General features: G+C 43.3%; 1 protein-coding gene across 1 annotated transcript in view; it reads right to left on the reverse strand.

Annotated features, from left to right (window-relative positions):
• Positions 1-14947, reverse strand: part of Sirt6 (sirtuin 6) — a 48931-nt gene extending 33984 nt beyond the window's left edge. The window contains exons 1-3 of the mRNA XM_068393865.1: positions 14819-14947; positions 7420-7547; positions 2859-2977 (exon numbers count right to left, since the gene is read on the reverse strand). Coding sequence (XP_068249966.1) covers positions 2859-2977; positions 7420-7547; positions 14819-14884 — 313 coding nt within the window. The 5' untranslated portion in view covers positions 14885-14947. The remainder of the gene's footprint in view (positions 1-2858; positions 2978-7419; positions 7548-14818) is intronic.
• Between the last annotated feature and the right edge of the window lie 563 nt (positions 14948-15510).

The raw sequence follows: 15510 nt of genomic DNA on the forward strand, positions 1-15510 counted from the left end.
GCATGTAGTATGCAGAGCATGCTGTAAGCAGAGCATGTAAGGTAAGCAGAGCGTGTGCATGGCGTTTAACATTTCTCAGAAATTCCATGACCAGTGCTAGAGTGCTTTATGCATGCTTGCATGGGGTTTTAATATCAACATAATATATACCTTACATTCATAACTCATGATTCATATTTTTGCCATATTTTGCGATATTGTTAAAAATATATTGCCAGGAATACAAATATATTTTTATAAGTAATACAAATAACCTCCATTATCATAAGGTTTGAAAATGGAGGTAAGGTATGCTGAACAGCAGAGTCAGAACGAGCTGGAACAACAATAGTTGTGGTTTCCTCTTCAAGACTCTGTTGAGGGAACACCTGAGGCTCAGTCTGCAAAGGCTGATCAAAGGAAGTAGCAGAAGGTAGGCGCATGGGTGGAGGAGGCTGACTCCTGGCATGAGTGGCTGAACTCAAGGGTTGCGCTTGCTGAGTGGTTGGCGGATGCGCAGTAGCAAGTTCCTGAGGAACGAGTTGAGGTTCCTGCGGTGTGAGCTGAGAGCGAAAAGGTAGTGGCTGCGCAGAACGCAGTAAAAATCTCGCAAGTTGAGGCTCCTGAGGCGCAAGGCTAAGGTGTTGAGGTGCTTGCCTTGAGGAGGGTTGAGCTCGCTGCAGCGAGAGCTGAGGAGACTGACTCATGGACGGGAGAGGTTGTTGTACCTCAACCGAGTGTTGCATCACTGGTGGAGCAGCAAGTGGAGGCGGAGGAAGAGAGGTATAATCCTCCTGATCCCATTGTAAAGGTTGCCTTAAGGAAGGCGGAGGCTGAACACCACTGGGAACAGCAAACTCAGAACGTGGCTCAACATCGTACGCCTGGCAGGTGGTACTGCGATCAGGCGGAGCGAGCGCAGGCGGAGGGAGTGTAGGCGGAGGCGGAGGCGCAACACTCTCAGCCCGACACTCACGCATCAAGTCCGAAAGCTGTGCTTGCATGGACTGTAGTAGAGTCCACTTGGGGTCGGCAGAAACTACAGTAGGCTGAGGTAAAGCCTTAACAGTCGAGCTCTGTTGTGGCAGAACCTTACTCCTCTTAGGCGGAGTGCATTCAACTGATGACTGAGGAGAGTCAGAGCTAACCCAATGACTGCATCCGGGTTGTTGAACTCTAACTTCGTACGTCTGGCATAGGTCTGGACTTTACGTTTAAGAGGTCTTGAGACCTGAGACCAGCGTTTTCTCCCCTAAATTTCTTCTGCAGACGAGCAAAATAAGGGCTCAATCGTCTGCGGGTGGGAGTGACGGTCTCGGTAAGACACGCCCACAACCACCGAGGATACTTCTGTGCGCCGATCAAGGCCTGCTGAACCCTTCTGCCCTTCGACATTGCTTCTCCCCTGGGCTTGGGAGCTTGCAAGAGGTCCCGGACTGGGAGGACGACTGGCGCGCACAGAAGTACCCTCACGCACAACACTGACACACTTTGCGCTAATCACTTATCACTTTGATTTTCTGTTTGCACTTATTTCACTGAACTCGAAACTTTAAGTGGTTTGTACCTGAAACACGCAATTCTATCCTTTCTCAAAAGTTAGTAATTGCGAAAACAGAATTACAATGTAACAGAAAAATCTAATGAAAGATAAATAATTCAGTGGCTGGAAAGAGACTAAACACTAGATCACTCTAGAAACGTTTACCTTCTTCCCCTAAAGAGACTAGGGAGAAGAGCAAAAACGATAACAACGTTACTCGCTTGAATGAAACGTTTATCCTCCTCTTTCTCCCTCCGTCTCTATCTCTCTCTCTCTCTCTCTCTCTCTCTTGACTTAGAACCTGAGAGAAGAGCCCAATCATATATATCGTTAAAACATATTATTGTTAAAGGAAAAAACTGAAATATTTCCCAAAATGAAAAGTTCCTTTATTAGGATTAAAACCATTAAGTTAAGAAAGAATGAACAAAACGCTAGACACGGTTACTCTTACTGCAACGTGAAACCGTGAAAATTCTTTCTCTATCGTAACGATAGAGCGCAAGTTGAACGTTCTGAACGTCAACAACTGCAGAGACAAAACAAAACGTTAGTTCAACTTTGAAAACAGTACGAGACTATCAAAGAAATTCTTTCAAAGACATTAAAATAGCATAATATGTTAACAGGTAAAACCAAAATGACGGGCTCAATGTTAATTAACTTCGGTACCAAGAAAAGACCGCCTACTATTAGGAAGGTCGAATATAAACAAATATAAAAATTAATTTTAATAAGTTTATAATAAAAGGAAGTTAATCGAAGAGGCCTATAAGAGGCGGAGAGATATAAAATAAATCTATAACTTTTGTTAAGCAAAATTAAGAAAGAGAGTCTATACTCTCTTAGACACCAACACTTCCGTCTAAGGGAAGGGTCGGCCATTTAAAGGTGAAAGAGAGTTCATACTCTCTTCGTCACCAGAATTAATCAAATTAATTCCAAAAGCTAACTAAGCTAATATAGAAGTTTCCAGTAAAGCGACAGCCGAAATCAAAGAGAAATACTTCACCAAAGTCGTGAAAATACTCCAAGAACATAAGCGTATCCCAGAACGTCTTGCCGGAAGCACGACAGAGGAATAATTGAGGAGGTGTCAACAAGAAGTACTTGAGTACCTGGCCACAGGTGGCGCTGGTAAGTACACCCCCTTCTAGTATTGTGATAGCTGGCGTATCCCTCCATAGAATTCTGTCGGGCAACGGAGTTGACAGCTACATGATTATCGGGTAAGTTTAATATTGAAAATTAAGGATTAATGTATCTACTGTATGCATATCCTTTAAACACTGCATCCCTCCAATCATTCCCCTTAAGGATATAAATGTTCACTTACCAGCTCGTTCTAAAGATAGGATAGCCATGTGTGTCAGAGTTGGTCGTGCATTGTCCCACGATATGTTAATATCTGGTTTCAATCCTTGTTTTTCTAGAGTCCAAACTCCTTTGGGGCCCCTGTAAAATATGACACCGATATCTATAAGATATTCATTTAAGTACAGTATAAAAAGTAAGTACAGTACTGTAACGTGCCCAAATCAGATCAGATTCTCTCATTCTTATTGTCATACAGATGTAATAAAGACTTTTTTAATCAATAAAACTTAATATATTAAAGGCAGGGAAGTAGTTTACCTGATGGAAAAAGAAAATCATATACAGTATATAAAAAATTAACAACAATAACAATGCACCAGAAAAGAACAACAAAGTTATAATTGAAGACCACAAAATGACAAATTCGTAGATAATTTGTATTTTTCCTGATACAAACCTATAGCTATTTATTAGGGTTTATTACTTTTAGCGAAGCTGCAAGGACGAACCATTAAAATTTTAGCGAGGGTTAACTACCCATTCCGCTAGTTAGTGGGGGTAGGGGGGTAGCTTGCTACTGCTCCCACTCACACACCAGTGATTTAGGTCACTTTGCTTGGAGGTAGGACTTCAAAGGGGATAGGGCTGGCGGGTAAGTTTGTATAAATAGCTAAAGGTTTGCATTGTTAGGAAAAATTCAAATTATCTATGAATTTGTCATTTGTTCCGTAACTGGAATACAAACCTACGCTATTTATTAGGGGTGACTCACCCATTAGGAGGGTGAACGTCCCTGCCAAACTGGATTTTGGCTTTACCCAGGGGCTCCTTATTTTGAATATTTTTGCACCAAAAATAAGGAGTCCCTGCACCTCGCTAAACCTTGCTATGCAAAGTCCGCAGCAGTGTGTTGAAATGTTTAAAACTGTGACTGTCCAGGTACAAGTTATTCCGAGTCTTTGAGGAAAAAAAAAACGGTTGTAACCAGGACTTTCCCAATACCACCTCCTCAGGGTATAGGGACGCAACAGTAGCTCACCCCTGACATGGTGGGCTCTGGGGCAACGTGAAGGAGGAGGGTCTGGATTCAGGGCATGGTCTATGACCTTGCAAATCCAGGCAGAGATGGTGTTCTTAGAACCTTCCTCTTCTTCCTCCCTGTGCTGATGAAAAGTGCGAACACACGGGGACGGGCTGCGGCTGTTCCCTTGAGGTACAGCTTCAAACTCCTCATTGGGCAGAGGAAAATATGATCAGGGTCATCACTTAGAGTGGAGACTCGTAAAACGGAAGGAGTCTAATCGGAGATCCACTACTCCCGGATTCTGAGTCTTGGCTACAAACTCAGGGACGATGCCGAATGTTACCTCTCCCAATCCCCTTGAATGTGCAATGTCATACAAGAGACCATGAAGTTCACTAACTCGCTTGGCTGAAGACAAAGCTAGTAGGAACTTCTTCTTCCAAGTGAGGTGGCAATTTGTTGCCTGATTCATAGGAAGGTTTCTTTAGAGACCTGAGAACTCGAATCCTGTTCCATGGAGGAGGTCTCACTTCAGACTGAGGACAGGGAAATTCGTAACTCCGTATGAGTAAGGAAAGTTCTAGCAATGAGGAAACATCAATTTCGCTGAGTCTCAGGGCTAGGCTTAAGGCTACGCGATTGCCTTTAACCGCTGAGACTGAAAGGCATATCTCCTCATGGAAATACACGAGGAACTCTATTATTACTGGAATAGTGACATCGAGAGGAGACGATACCCCTTCCACGACAAACCACAGACGACTTTCCACTTTGCCTGGTAGACTGCTGCTGACGATTTCCGCAGGTATCCAGATATCCTGCTCACAACTTATTGCCAAAATCCTCTCTGAGTGACTAGATGCTGGATAGTCTCCAGGCATGAAGTCGTAGCAAAGCTACGGCTTTGTGGAAGATGTTGGCATGAGGTTGTTTAAGTAGATCGTGTCGTGGAGGAAGTTCTCTTGGATACTCAGTCAGAAGTTGCAGAAGGTCCGGATACCATTCCGCATGATGCCATAGAGGAGCTATGAGTCACTGAGAGGTTGACTAATGTTCTGGACTTGTTGAGTACCATCTTCATCTGAAAGAACGGGACTTTGTTGGCTACTAGATAATCCTAAGACCAATCGGTACTCACTATCTGAGATGCTCTGTTCAGGTTGTTGGCAAGCACATTCCTCTTGCCCAGAATGAAGCGTGTCAATAGTGGTATCGAGTGAATCTCAGCCCATCTCAGTATCTCAACTGCTAAATGGGATAGGGGCTGCGATAAGGTACCTCCTTGTTTGTTGATGTAAGCCACTACTGTAGTGTTGTCGCTCATCACCACCACTGAGTGGCCCACCAGGAACTGGTGAGACTGTTGAAGGGCCAGAAAGACGGCCTTCATCTCTAGGAGATTTATGTGGAGGTACTCTTCTGACTCTGATCAGATGCCTGAAGTCGTGCGGTGTAGCACACGGGCCCCCCACTTTTTTTTTTTTTTTTTTTTTTTTTTTTTTGAAGCGTCCGAGAACAGCATCAAATCTGGGGAGAGGACGAGAAGATCCACTCCCTTTCATAGGTTTTCATCTGAACCCATCATGCAAGGTCCGTAAGGGGATCAGGATGTCCGGGAAGTTGAAGGCCTGATTCCACCGGGATCTTAGAGTTGCCACCGGAAAGATCGTATCCTAAGGTGACCATTGGGAACTAGACGGGCTAGGGATGAAAGGTGTTCGAGAAGACGTAACCACATCTGGGCTGGAAGTTCTTCTCATCTGGGGAAGTGTCTTGCGACCTTTCTCATCCTAACTATCCTGTTGTCCAATGGAAAGGCTTTGTGAAAATTGGTGTCTACTATCATGCCTAGGTATACCAGTCTCTGTATAGGAAGCAGGGTGAACTTCGAGGTTTACTATGATCACCAGACCTTGGCAAAGCTTCAGAAGTTTGTCTGTGTTGAAGAAGGGTTGACACAGAGTCCGCTATGATTAGCCAGTCGTCCAGATAACGAAGGAGACTGATGCTAATCCTGTGTGCCCAAGATGATACTAGGGTGAAAACATTGGTGAAGACTTGAAGTGCTGTGGAAAAACCGAAGCACAGCACCTTGAACTGGTATTTCCTGTTGTCTACGCTAAATCTTAAGTACTTTCTTGAAGACGGATGAATTGGGATCTGGAAGTGCATGTCCTTTAGGTCCAGTGTGCACATGAAGTCCTGTGGCCTTACCGCTTGTCTGACATCTCCATGCTCAACGGAGTTTGCTTGACAAACTTGTTCAGAGCCGAGAGGTCAATGACGGGTCTCCAGCCTCCAGACGCCTTTTTCGCAAGAAAGAGTCGACTAAAGAAGTCTGGAGACTTGTTAAGGATCTCTTGGAGAGCGCTCTTCTTTCACAGGGTTTGGACTTATGCCCGGAGGGCTAGCCCCTTTGCTGATCCCATCGCAAAGGAGTCTATTGACACTGGATTCATGATAAGGGGAAGGAGAGATGTTGTGAACAGGACGCTATACCCTGAACGAATCACGGAGATTGTCCAGGACTTGGCCCCGACTTGCTTCCACCTGTCCCAGCAACTTTGAAGGCATCCCCCCACTGGTGAACAAGCGAGGGGAATGGCTTTCCTAGCGTTTGCAGCCTCGGCCGCTCCCTCTAGGAAGAGGAGAGCGCAGCTGCACAGGAAGGGGAGCGCTGACGAGCTTGAGTGTGCTGGCAAGCTGGCAAACGTTGGTAATTAGACCAGCGAGCATGCACTGGAAAGCGCCGGTGATCGAGAAATCGCTGAAGCATTGGAGGGCGCTGATGAGCAGGTCTACGCTACTACTCGACGGTCTCCCGGAAGAGACCGAACGAGCAGGAGCTTCGGAGGAAGGAGGGGAAGCGGAAGAAGGGGTCTTGGGTTTCTCCCCATTCGAAGAAACCTTCGAAGGAGAAATATCCCGCTTTGACTTCTTCTGCCGTCGACCAAACCTTTCCCACTGGGAGGCACACCACACCCGACACTTACTACACCTGTTACCACTATCACACCGTTGACCTCTGCAGACGGGACAAAGGGTGTGGCATTCGGTGTCCAAGTCCGACTTGAAGGTTCCGCAGGGCCAACCTTCGAGTCCAGGACAAGTACGCACGGTTACAGAATTCAACACACACACACACACATTCATAAAAGAAAAAACACGAACAAAATCATTAATGGCAGTCTAAATAGGCGAAGGATGAAGAACGGAACGACCGTACACCATACGAGCCAAAAGCAAAGTGAGCTAAATCCCCGGTACGTGAGCGGGAGCTGTAGAAAGTCACCCCCAACCCCCGCTAACTAGCGGAAAGGGTAGTTAACCCTTGCTAAAACTTTAATGGCTCATCCTTTCAGCTTCGCTAAAGGTAATAACCCCTAATAAATAGCATAGGTTTGTATTCCAGTTACGGAACAAATAACCAATATTAGTCTGATAAGTTGCACCATGCCATAAGATAACTCCTGAATTTCTACAGCACTAATATCAATGAGAATACTTTAGAATAATTCAATGCTAATACTTCTAAACAACAGAAAATATTACCCACCTAAAGTCTGGTATACCAGCAGAAGTACTAATGCCTGCGCCTGTGTGGAAAACCGTGTGCTTTGATGCTTTTACCCATTCGGCTAACAAGCGCACCTTTCTTGTAATTTCCTCTGCGGTATCAAATTTCTGAAAGAAAAATTTCTATATTATAGTAAAGCTCAGAATTTGTTCCTTTCCTGTACGTTCTAAAATTCCCAATATTTTAAATGTGATATGAAAAAATTTTTCAAGTAATCTGTAGTTTTCCTAGCAATAAAAACCTGCGTCCTTTAATTAGGAAAATTACCATAGAGTGAGCTTCAATCGGTTGTTAAGCTGGTGAGGATCTGGGGCGAGGAGTCCCAACCCCCTCTAGTCATAGGATTAAAAGATTGAGGTTTTTATGGCTATGGAAAATACAAATGACTTTAAAAGTTTGTAATTTTTTCCTATTCAACATACTAACCACTGTCCTTTAATTAGGGAGACACACAGCTTGGCTGGTGGGAAGTCCCCTTAGAACCAAACTGGAAAGTTCAATTTCTTCCCTGGAAGTGATCAATGTTTAATCTACAGTACTGAGAAGCTAAGCGAGGACCATTGCCACCCCATATCCTCCTTTCATATGGATGAAAGATCAATAGGTCCTTAGTTGTATACTGTATTTATACATGTATCCAATCAAAACTGGAGATCCCTTTCCATTGAGGGGGGACGTCCGTTAAACAAATACAGTGTTAAGAATAATGGGCTTAAGACCCACCAACATCCCACTAGGTAAAGGAGGATGGAGCTCTGACGAAAAACTCGCCAACATCTAATCCAACTAGCATATAATGTTTCAACTGCTTTGTCTCCCTGAGGAGACGCAAGAATGGATAAGAGCCAGTCATACTACCGCTCATTCCTGACTTACACCTACACGTTACCATAGATAAGTTGCATCCTTGTACTGTAGGGGAGCTGGGCTGATTACACAACTAACTGAGCAGCCACTAAAAGTCCAAGCATTAGGGTGTCAAGGAACTTGTGGGTTCTCTCGTAAGAAAAAGGCCGCGAATATGGTGTGTCATCCAGATACCGGCCTTAAACACTTGGCCCACGGACAGATTTTTTTTCTGAACAACTATTATTACTATTATTATTAGCTAAGCCACAACCCCAGTTGGAAAAGCAGGATGCTACAAGCCCAGAGGCTCCAACAGGGAAAACAGCCCAGTGAGGAAAGGAAAAAAGGAAAATAGAATACTGTATTTTAAAAAGAGTAACAACATAAAAATAAATATCTCCCACACAAACTTCAAAACTTCCACAAAACAAGCGGAAGAAAAACAAGATAGAACAGCGTGCCTGAGTGTACCCTCAAGCAAGAGAACTCCAATCCAAGACAGTGGAAGACCATGGTACAGAGGCTATGGCACTACCCAAGACTAGAGAACAATGGCTTGATTTTGGAGTGTCCTTCTCCTAGAAGAGCTGCTTACCAGAGCTAAAGAGTCTCTTCTACCCTTACCAAGAGGAAAGTGGCTACTGAACAATAAGTGCAGTAAGCCCCTGACTCATGGTCCTAGCCACCAGCTACTACTACTACCTCGTTATGCTTAAAACAGTCATTCCAGTTTCACTGAAGTCATGGTTCAGTAAATGTTGGTTTACATTTGAGCAGCGCAAAATTTAATTTGATCAACAGTTAAATTTACGAGACTTGCATGCTGATCATTAGTATACTCATACCACATTTGGTAGGCCTATACTTCTTGAGTGGCAATTACTCTTTTATTTGCAGTAATTATTTTGCGGTTTCTTAACCTATCAAATACAAATTTAGCTTAAGGTAAGCAAATTGGAACTTAACAGCAGAGACTGAAAAGTATAGTAGGTTGGCACCAGCCACTCGTTGAGATACTACCGCTAGAGTGTTATTGGATCCTTTGACTGGCCAGACAGTACTACATTGGATCCCTTTCTCTGGTTATGACTCATTTTTTCTTTGCCTAGACATACATCAACTTATTCTTTTCACATTCTCCTCTGTCCTCATACGCCTGTCAACACTGAGATCACCAAACAGCTCTTCATTACTCAAGGAGTTAACAACTGCACTGTAATTGTTCAGTGGCTACTTTCCTCTTGGTAAGGGTATAAGAGACTCTTTAGCTATGGTAAGCAGCTCTTCTAAGAGAAGGTCACTCCAAACTCAAAAAATTGTTCTCTAGTCTTGGGTAGTGCCATAACTTCTGTACCATGGTATTCCATTGTCTTTGGTTAGGGTTTTCTTGCTTGAGGGTACACTCAGGCACGCTATTTCTATCTTGTTTTTATGAACATTTTAAAGTCTATATATGATATATCTAATTTAATGTTGTTAATGTTCTTAAAATATTTTTTTTCGATTGTTATTACTTCTCTTCTAGTTTATTTATTTCCATGTTTCCCTTCCTCCCTGGGCTATTTTTCCCTGTTGGAGCCCTTGGGCTTATAGCATCATGCTTTTCCAACTAGGGTTGTAGCTTAGCTAGTAATAATAACAATAATAATATTTCCATAACTGTAGTGGCAAATACTGAATAAATCCATATCAAGCAGTAAAGTGCATAGCCTATCAGTCACAACTGGTGCAGTATTCCATATATTCCCTGGGCTATCTTACATATTTATGACATATATTTGAAATTACATGGATCATGAAGATGAAAACTATAAAGGGTAATTATGCTGTATAATACTTGAACTACTAGCAAAACTAGAATTCCCTATAAGAAATGGACAGGTGCTGGCTAGTTTGGAAGTTTTCTCTACATAATTAATACGGGCTACAGCATAACAACTTACGTATCAGTCGATTAAAATGTGAAATATGTTTTTTCACTTAGTCCATTGTTAACAACTGGGAGACTGGAGAGAATTTGTTGCGCATGGTTCCGATCGGTTTGGGGAGCCTTCTGTGCATTTACAATGACGTATCTGTCACGTGATATTTTTAAATCTATTAACAGCTTACAAGTAGTGTACAGTACTTCTTCATGAGTTCCCAGATATTGTTCTACAACAGAGATTTTTTCCACCTTCCCCTTCAGTTTCAACTTCACCGCCATCACATAAAGACGTCTCCAAGAGGGAACGTAAGGGAAGTATATCAATCTATTTCGAAATTAAATATTTTCATTTATGTCGGCAATTAATTTTGATGGAAATTATCTCTGTTCAGTGTATAGCTATTGTTACTCATGCAAAATTAAAAAAACACAAAACAATGATGCATATTTTTTAAAAGCTCATTGTCTTACCCCTCGAAGGTGCAATTCTGACTTACTTTTTAGAGAAGACCAGCACATTTTCTACTGTATTACTTCCGTAGAGATTGCCAAGAAAAAGAAAAGGTCCTAATTATAAGGTAATGAATTATTTGCGATTTATATTATTATACAGTAATGTAAGGATTTGTTTGTGATTTACGTTTAGTTTGTGACCTGGGAAGGGGGGTCTGGGGGGCTTGCCCCCAACCCCCAGCTAGGGGCTGTGACCTGGGAACTACTAGATTAGGTTAGGTGGGTTTGTTAGGTTCTGCACCCTTTAACATATCTTCAGTGTTAAACAATCACATTTTGTCCTGTTTTTAGCCACATACATGAACCGTATATCTATCCAACTGGTTATCTTGTGCTTATTTTGCATTTCTGACCATTATTATTGCCAAATATCACTCATTTATGACATTTCCCCAGTCAAAATTTTCCGGTTTCCCACTGGTGCCTCCCACCATTGTCTTTATATAAGGGGGTCCAAAAACTCATGAAAAGGGTGGTTTGCCCCAATAATCATAGTAAAAAAAAATGCATAGAACATAAGATATCGATTAGGAAAAATATATGGTTCATGTATTTGGCTAGAAATTAAAGTACTGTATCATATATTCACCCTATAATGTATGGTAACTAATTTAAGATCAGCCCAAGTCTTAACATTGTAAAATTTGGTGGTCCTTCCATATGATTTCCAGGTTAGACTAAGCAAACCATAGGACACAGTTAGGAAATAACTCCTATAATGAAGTTTTCATCATAATGTGTCTTCAATAACAAAATAATAAATTGTTGTGTTATCAGCAACTATTTAGATTCCTTGCGCAGATATAACTTCTCCCATGCGCCATTTGGCGATACTATAATACTTGATTGGGTCTACTTAACTAAAAGAGAAGGTTAGTGATTATCAAGGCCCTCCAATGGGGAAGGACAGTATTAGGCCTCCAATGAGGAGGGGCAGTCTTAGGCCTCCAATGAGGAGGGGCAGTCTTAGGCCTCCATGAGGAAGGGAAGCCTTAGGCCTCCTATGAGGAAGGGCAGCCTTAGGCCTCCAATAAGGAAGGATAGTCTTAGGCCTCCAATGAGGAAGGGCAGTCTTAGGCCTCCAATGAGGAGGGGCAGTCTTAGGCTTCCAATTAGAGAGGGCAGTCTTAAGCCTCCAATGAGGAAGGACAGTTTTAGGCCTCCTATGAGAAAGGACAGTTATAGGCCTCCAATGAGGAGGGACAGTTTTAGGCCTCCAATGAGGAAAGACAGTTTTAGGCCTCCTATGAGGAAGGACAGTTACAGGCCTCCAATGGGGAGGGACAGTTTTAGGCCTCCTTGAGGAAGGACAGTTATAGGCCTCCAATGAGGAGGGACAGTTTTAGGCCTCCAATGAGGAAGGACAGTTTTAGGCCTCCTATGAGGAAGGACAGTTACAGGCCTCCAATGGGGAGGGACAGTTTTAGGCCTCCTTGAGGAAGGACAGTTATAGGCCTCCAATGAGGAGGGACAGTTTTAGGCCTCCTATGAGAAAGGTCAGTTATAGGCCTCCAATGAGGGACAGTTTTAGGCCTCCAATGAGGAAGGACAGTTTTAGCCCTCCTATGAGGAAGGACAGTTACAGGCCTCCAATGGGGAGGGACAGTTTTAGGCCTCCTTGAGGAAGGACAGTTATAGGCCTCCAATGAGGAGGGACAGTTTTAGGCCTCCAATGAGGAAGGACAGTTTTAGGCCTCCTATGAGGAAGGACAGTTACAGGCCTCCAATGGGGAGGGACAGTTTTAGGCCTCCTTGAGGAAGGACAGTTATAGGCCTCCAATGAGGAGGGACAGTTTTAGGCCTCCTATGAGAAAGGTCAGTTATAGGCCTCCAATGAGGGACAGTTTTAGGCCTCCAATGAGGAAGGACAGTTTTAGCCCTCCTATGAGGAAGGACAGTTACAGGCCTCCAATGGGGAGGGACAGTTTTAGGCCTCCTTGAGGAAGGACAGTTATAGGCCTCCAATGAGGAGGGACAGTTTTAGGCCTCCAATGAGGAAGGACAGTTTTAGGCCTCCTATGAGGAAGGACAGTTACAGGCCTCCAATGGGGAGGGACAATTTTAGGCCCCCTATGAGAAAGGACAGTTATAGGCCTCCTATGAGAAAGGACAGTTTTAGGCCTCCAATGAGGAAGGACAGTTTTAGATCTCCTACGAGGAAGGACAGTTACAGGCCTCCAATGGGGAGGGACAGTTTTAGGCCTCCTATGAGGAAGGACAGTTACAGGCCTCAAATGGGGAGGGACAGTTTTAGGCCTATGAGAAAGGACAGTTACAGGCCTCCAATGAGGAGGGACAGTTTTAGGCCTCCTACGAGAAAGGACAGTTACAGGCCTCCAATGAGGAGGGACAGTTTTAGGCCTCCTTGAGAAAGGACAGTTATAGGCCTCCAATGAGGAGGGACAGTTTTAGGCCTCCTATGAGAAAGGACAGTTATAGGCCTCCAATGAGGAGGGACAGTTTTAGGCCTCCTATGAGAAAGGACAGTTACAGGCCTCCAATGAGGAGGGACAGTTTTAGGCCTCCTTGAGAAAGGACAGTTATAGGCCTCCAATGAGGAGGGACAGTTTTAGGCCTCCTATGAGAAAGGACAGTTATAGGCCTCCAATGAGGAGGGACAGTTTTAGGCCTCCTATGAGAAAGGACAGTTATAGGCCTCCAATGAGGAGGGACAGTTTTAGGCCTCCTATGAGAAAGGACAGTTACAGGCCTCCAATGGGGAGGGACAGTTTTAGGCCTCTTATGAGGAAGGACAGTTTTAGGCCTCCAATGAGGAGGGACAGTTTTAGGCCTCCTATGAGAAAGGACAGTTACAGGCCTCCAATGGGGAGGGACAGTTATAGGCCTCCAATGAGGAGGGACAGTTTTAGGCCTCCTATGAGAAAGGACAGTTATAGGCCTCCTATGAGAAAGGACAGTTTTAGGCCTCCAATGAGGAGGGACAGTTTTAGGCCTCCTATGAGGAAGGACAGTTATAGGCCTCCAATGAGGAGGGACAGTTTTAGGCCTCCTATGAGAAAGGACAGTTACAGGCCTCCAATGGGGAGGGACAGTTATAGGCCTCCAATGAGGAGGGACAGTTTTAGGCCTCCTATGAGAAAGGACAGTTACAGGCCTCCAATGGGGAGCGACAGTTTTAGGCCTCCAATGGGCAGGGACAGTTTTAGGCCTCCTATGAGGAAGGACAGTTATAGGCCTCCAATGAGGAGGGACAGTTTTAGGCCTCCTATGAGAAAGGACAGTTATAGGCCTCCAATGAGGAGGGACAGTTTTAGGCCTCCTATGAAAAAGGACAGTTACAGGCCTCCAATGGGGAGGGACAGTTTTAGGCCTCCAATGGGGAGGGACAGTTTTAGGCCTCCTATGAGGAAGGACAGTTATAGGCCTCCAATGAGGAGGGACAGTTTTAGGCCTCCTATGAGAAAGGACAGTTACAGGCCTCCAATGGGGAGGGACAGTTTTAACCCTCCTATGAGGAAGGACAGTTTTAGGCCTCCAATGAGGAAGGACAGTCATAAGCCTCCAGTGAGAAAGGGCAGAAACCAGCTCAAGCCCAATGGTTTCTAGTAGCACTTGTAACCTCACAATCTTTGTGAACTAGGGATGGGGACAAGTGGGGAGTCTGTACGTCTTCGGATTCCCCACAGACATCAACAACCATTGTCTAACCCTCCCTGGTCCTAGCCTAGGTGCTGATGTATGTAAGCTAAGTCTTTAGAGATTTATTCTGTCTGCTAGGTATTGTCCTGTCCCTTGCCGGGGACATTCATGAGTGACGTTAGAAACGTTTAGGCCGGTAAAAAGGTAAGCATTTGTATTAACGTTTGCCTCCGGTAAGGTTACTTAGGTTAAAGTTTCTCTTGGGTATTTGCAGACTCAAATACCCACTAAACCATGATTTTTTCCTACAACAAACAGCAATCATTACATAAATTAAGAGTCTTGTGTCTGCATTAATAAAAACGTTGCGAATTGAATTGCCATTTACGGAAAAACCAAACTTGGCAAGCGTGAGTCTGCCTAGTGTTCCTCTAAAATAAGAAATATTGTTATGGACATCAAAAAATTATAATATATACAGTCACTCACTTCGGGTAATCCCAATTTTCCTTTATTTTCGTAGTTGCTGAGGCCCTCAGCATAGTTACAGGACATTTTCGCAAGTAATTCCTTCAACTGAGGTTCACGAAAGCAACCATGTAAACAAAGCGTCCGAAACCGACTAAGGTGATTTTTAAAAAATCACCAAAATAAAATCTTATGAAATTAAACATGGTAAATATTCTAAAAGACGGTGATTTCAAACATTTCAAAACAAATTTCATCTTTTATATAAAATTATAAATATTCTAAACTATGGTTTCGCTAATTTACTTTAAAAGTTCAGTTTGGCAGCACACGACAACTTGGGCATGTTTTAGATCGTCGTGTTGATTCCATGAGGGCATATTCTTAACTCTATTATGAAACACTTAAAACTGATACATAACAAAGAAAGATAAACATTTAGAATACGTATATTGATGTATAATTGGAAATGTCGAATTTGAGATCTTCATTTGCAAAATGAAAGGGGTGAAGGAAAGTCTTTTTTTAACTAGATGTACTAATTCATCAAGCACAAAATGGCTTTTCAACCATTTCCTTTGTTTAGTTTGTTCGATATTTGTCATATCCGCAGACTCAACCAAAGCTTATTCATTCATGCTTTTCTTAAATGGTATATTAGGCTGAAGTATCACGTAATCATATTTCCTATCATATTCTAGCAAATATACGAG

This window comes from Palaemon carinicauda, chromosome 19 (assembly GCF_036898095.1).
Source record: "Palaemon carinicauda isolate YSFRI2023 chromosome 19, ASM3689809v2, whole genome shotgun sequence".
Classification (NCBI taxonomy): domain Eukaryota; kingdom Metazoa; phylum Arthropoda; class Malacostraca; order Decapoda; family Palaemonidae; genus Palaemon; species Palaemon carinicauda.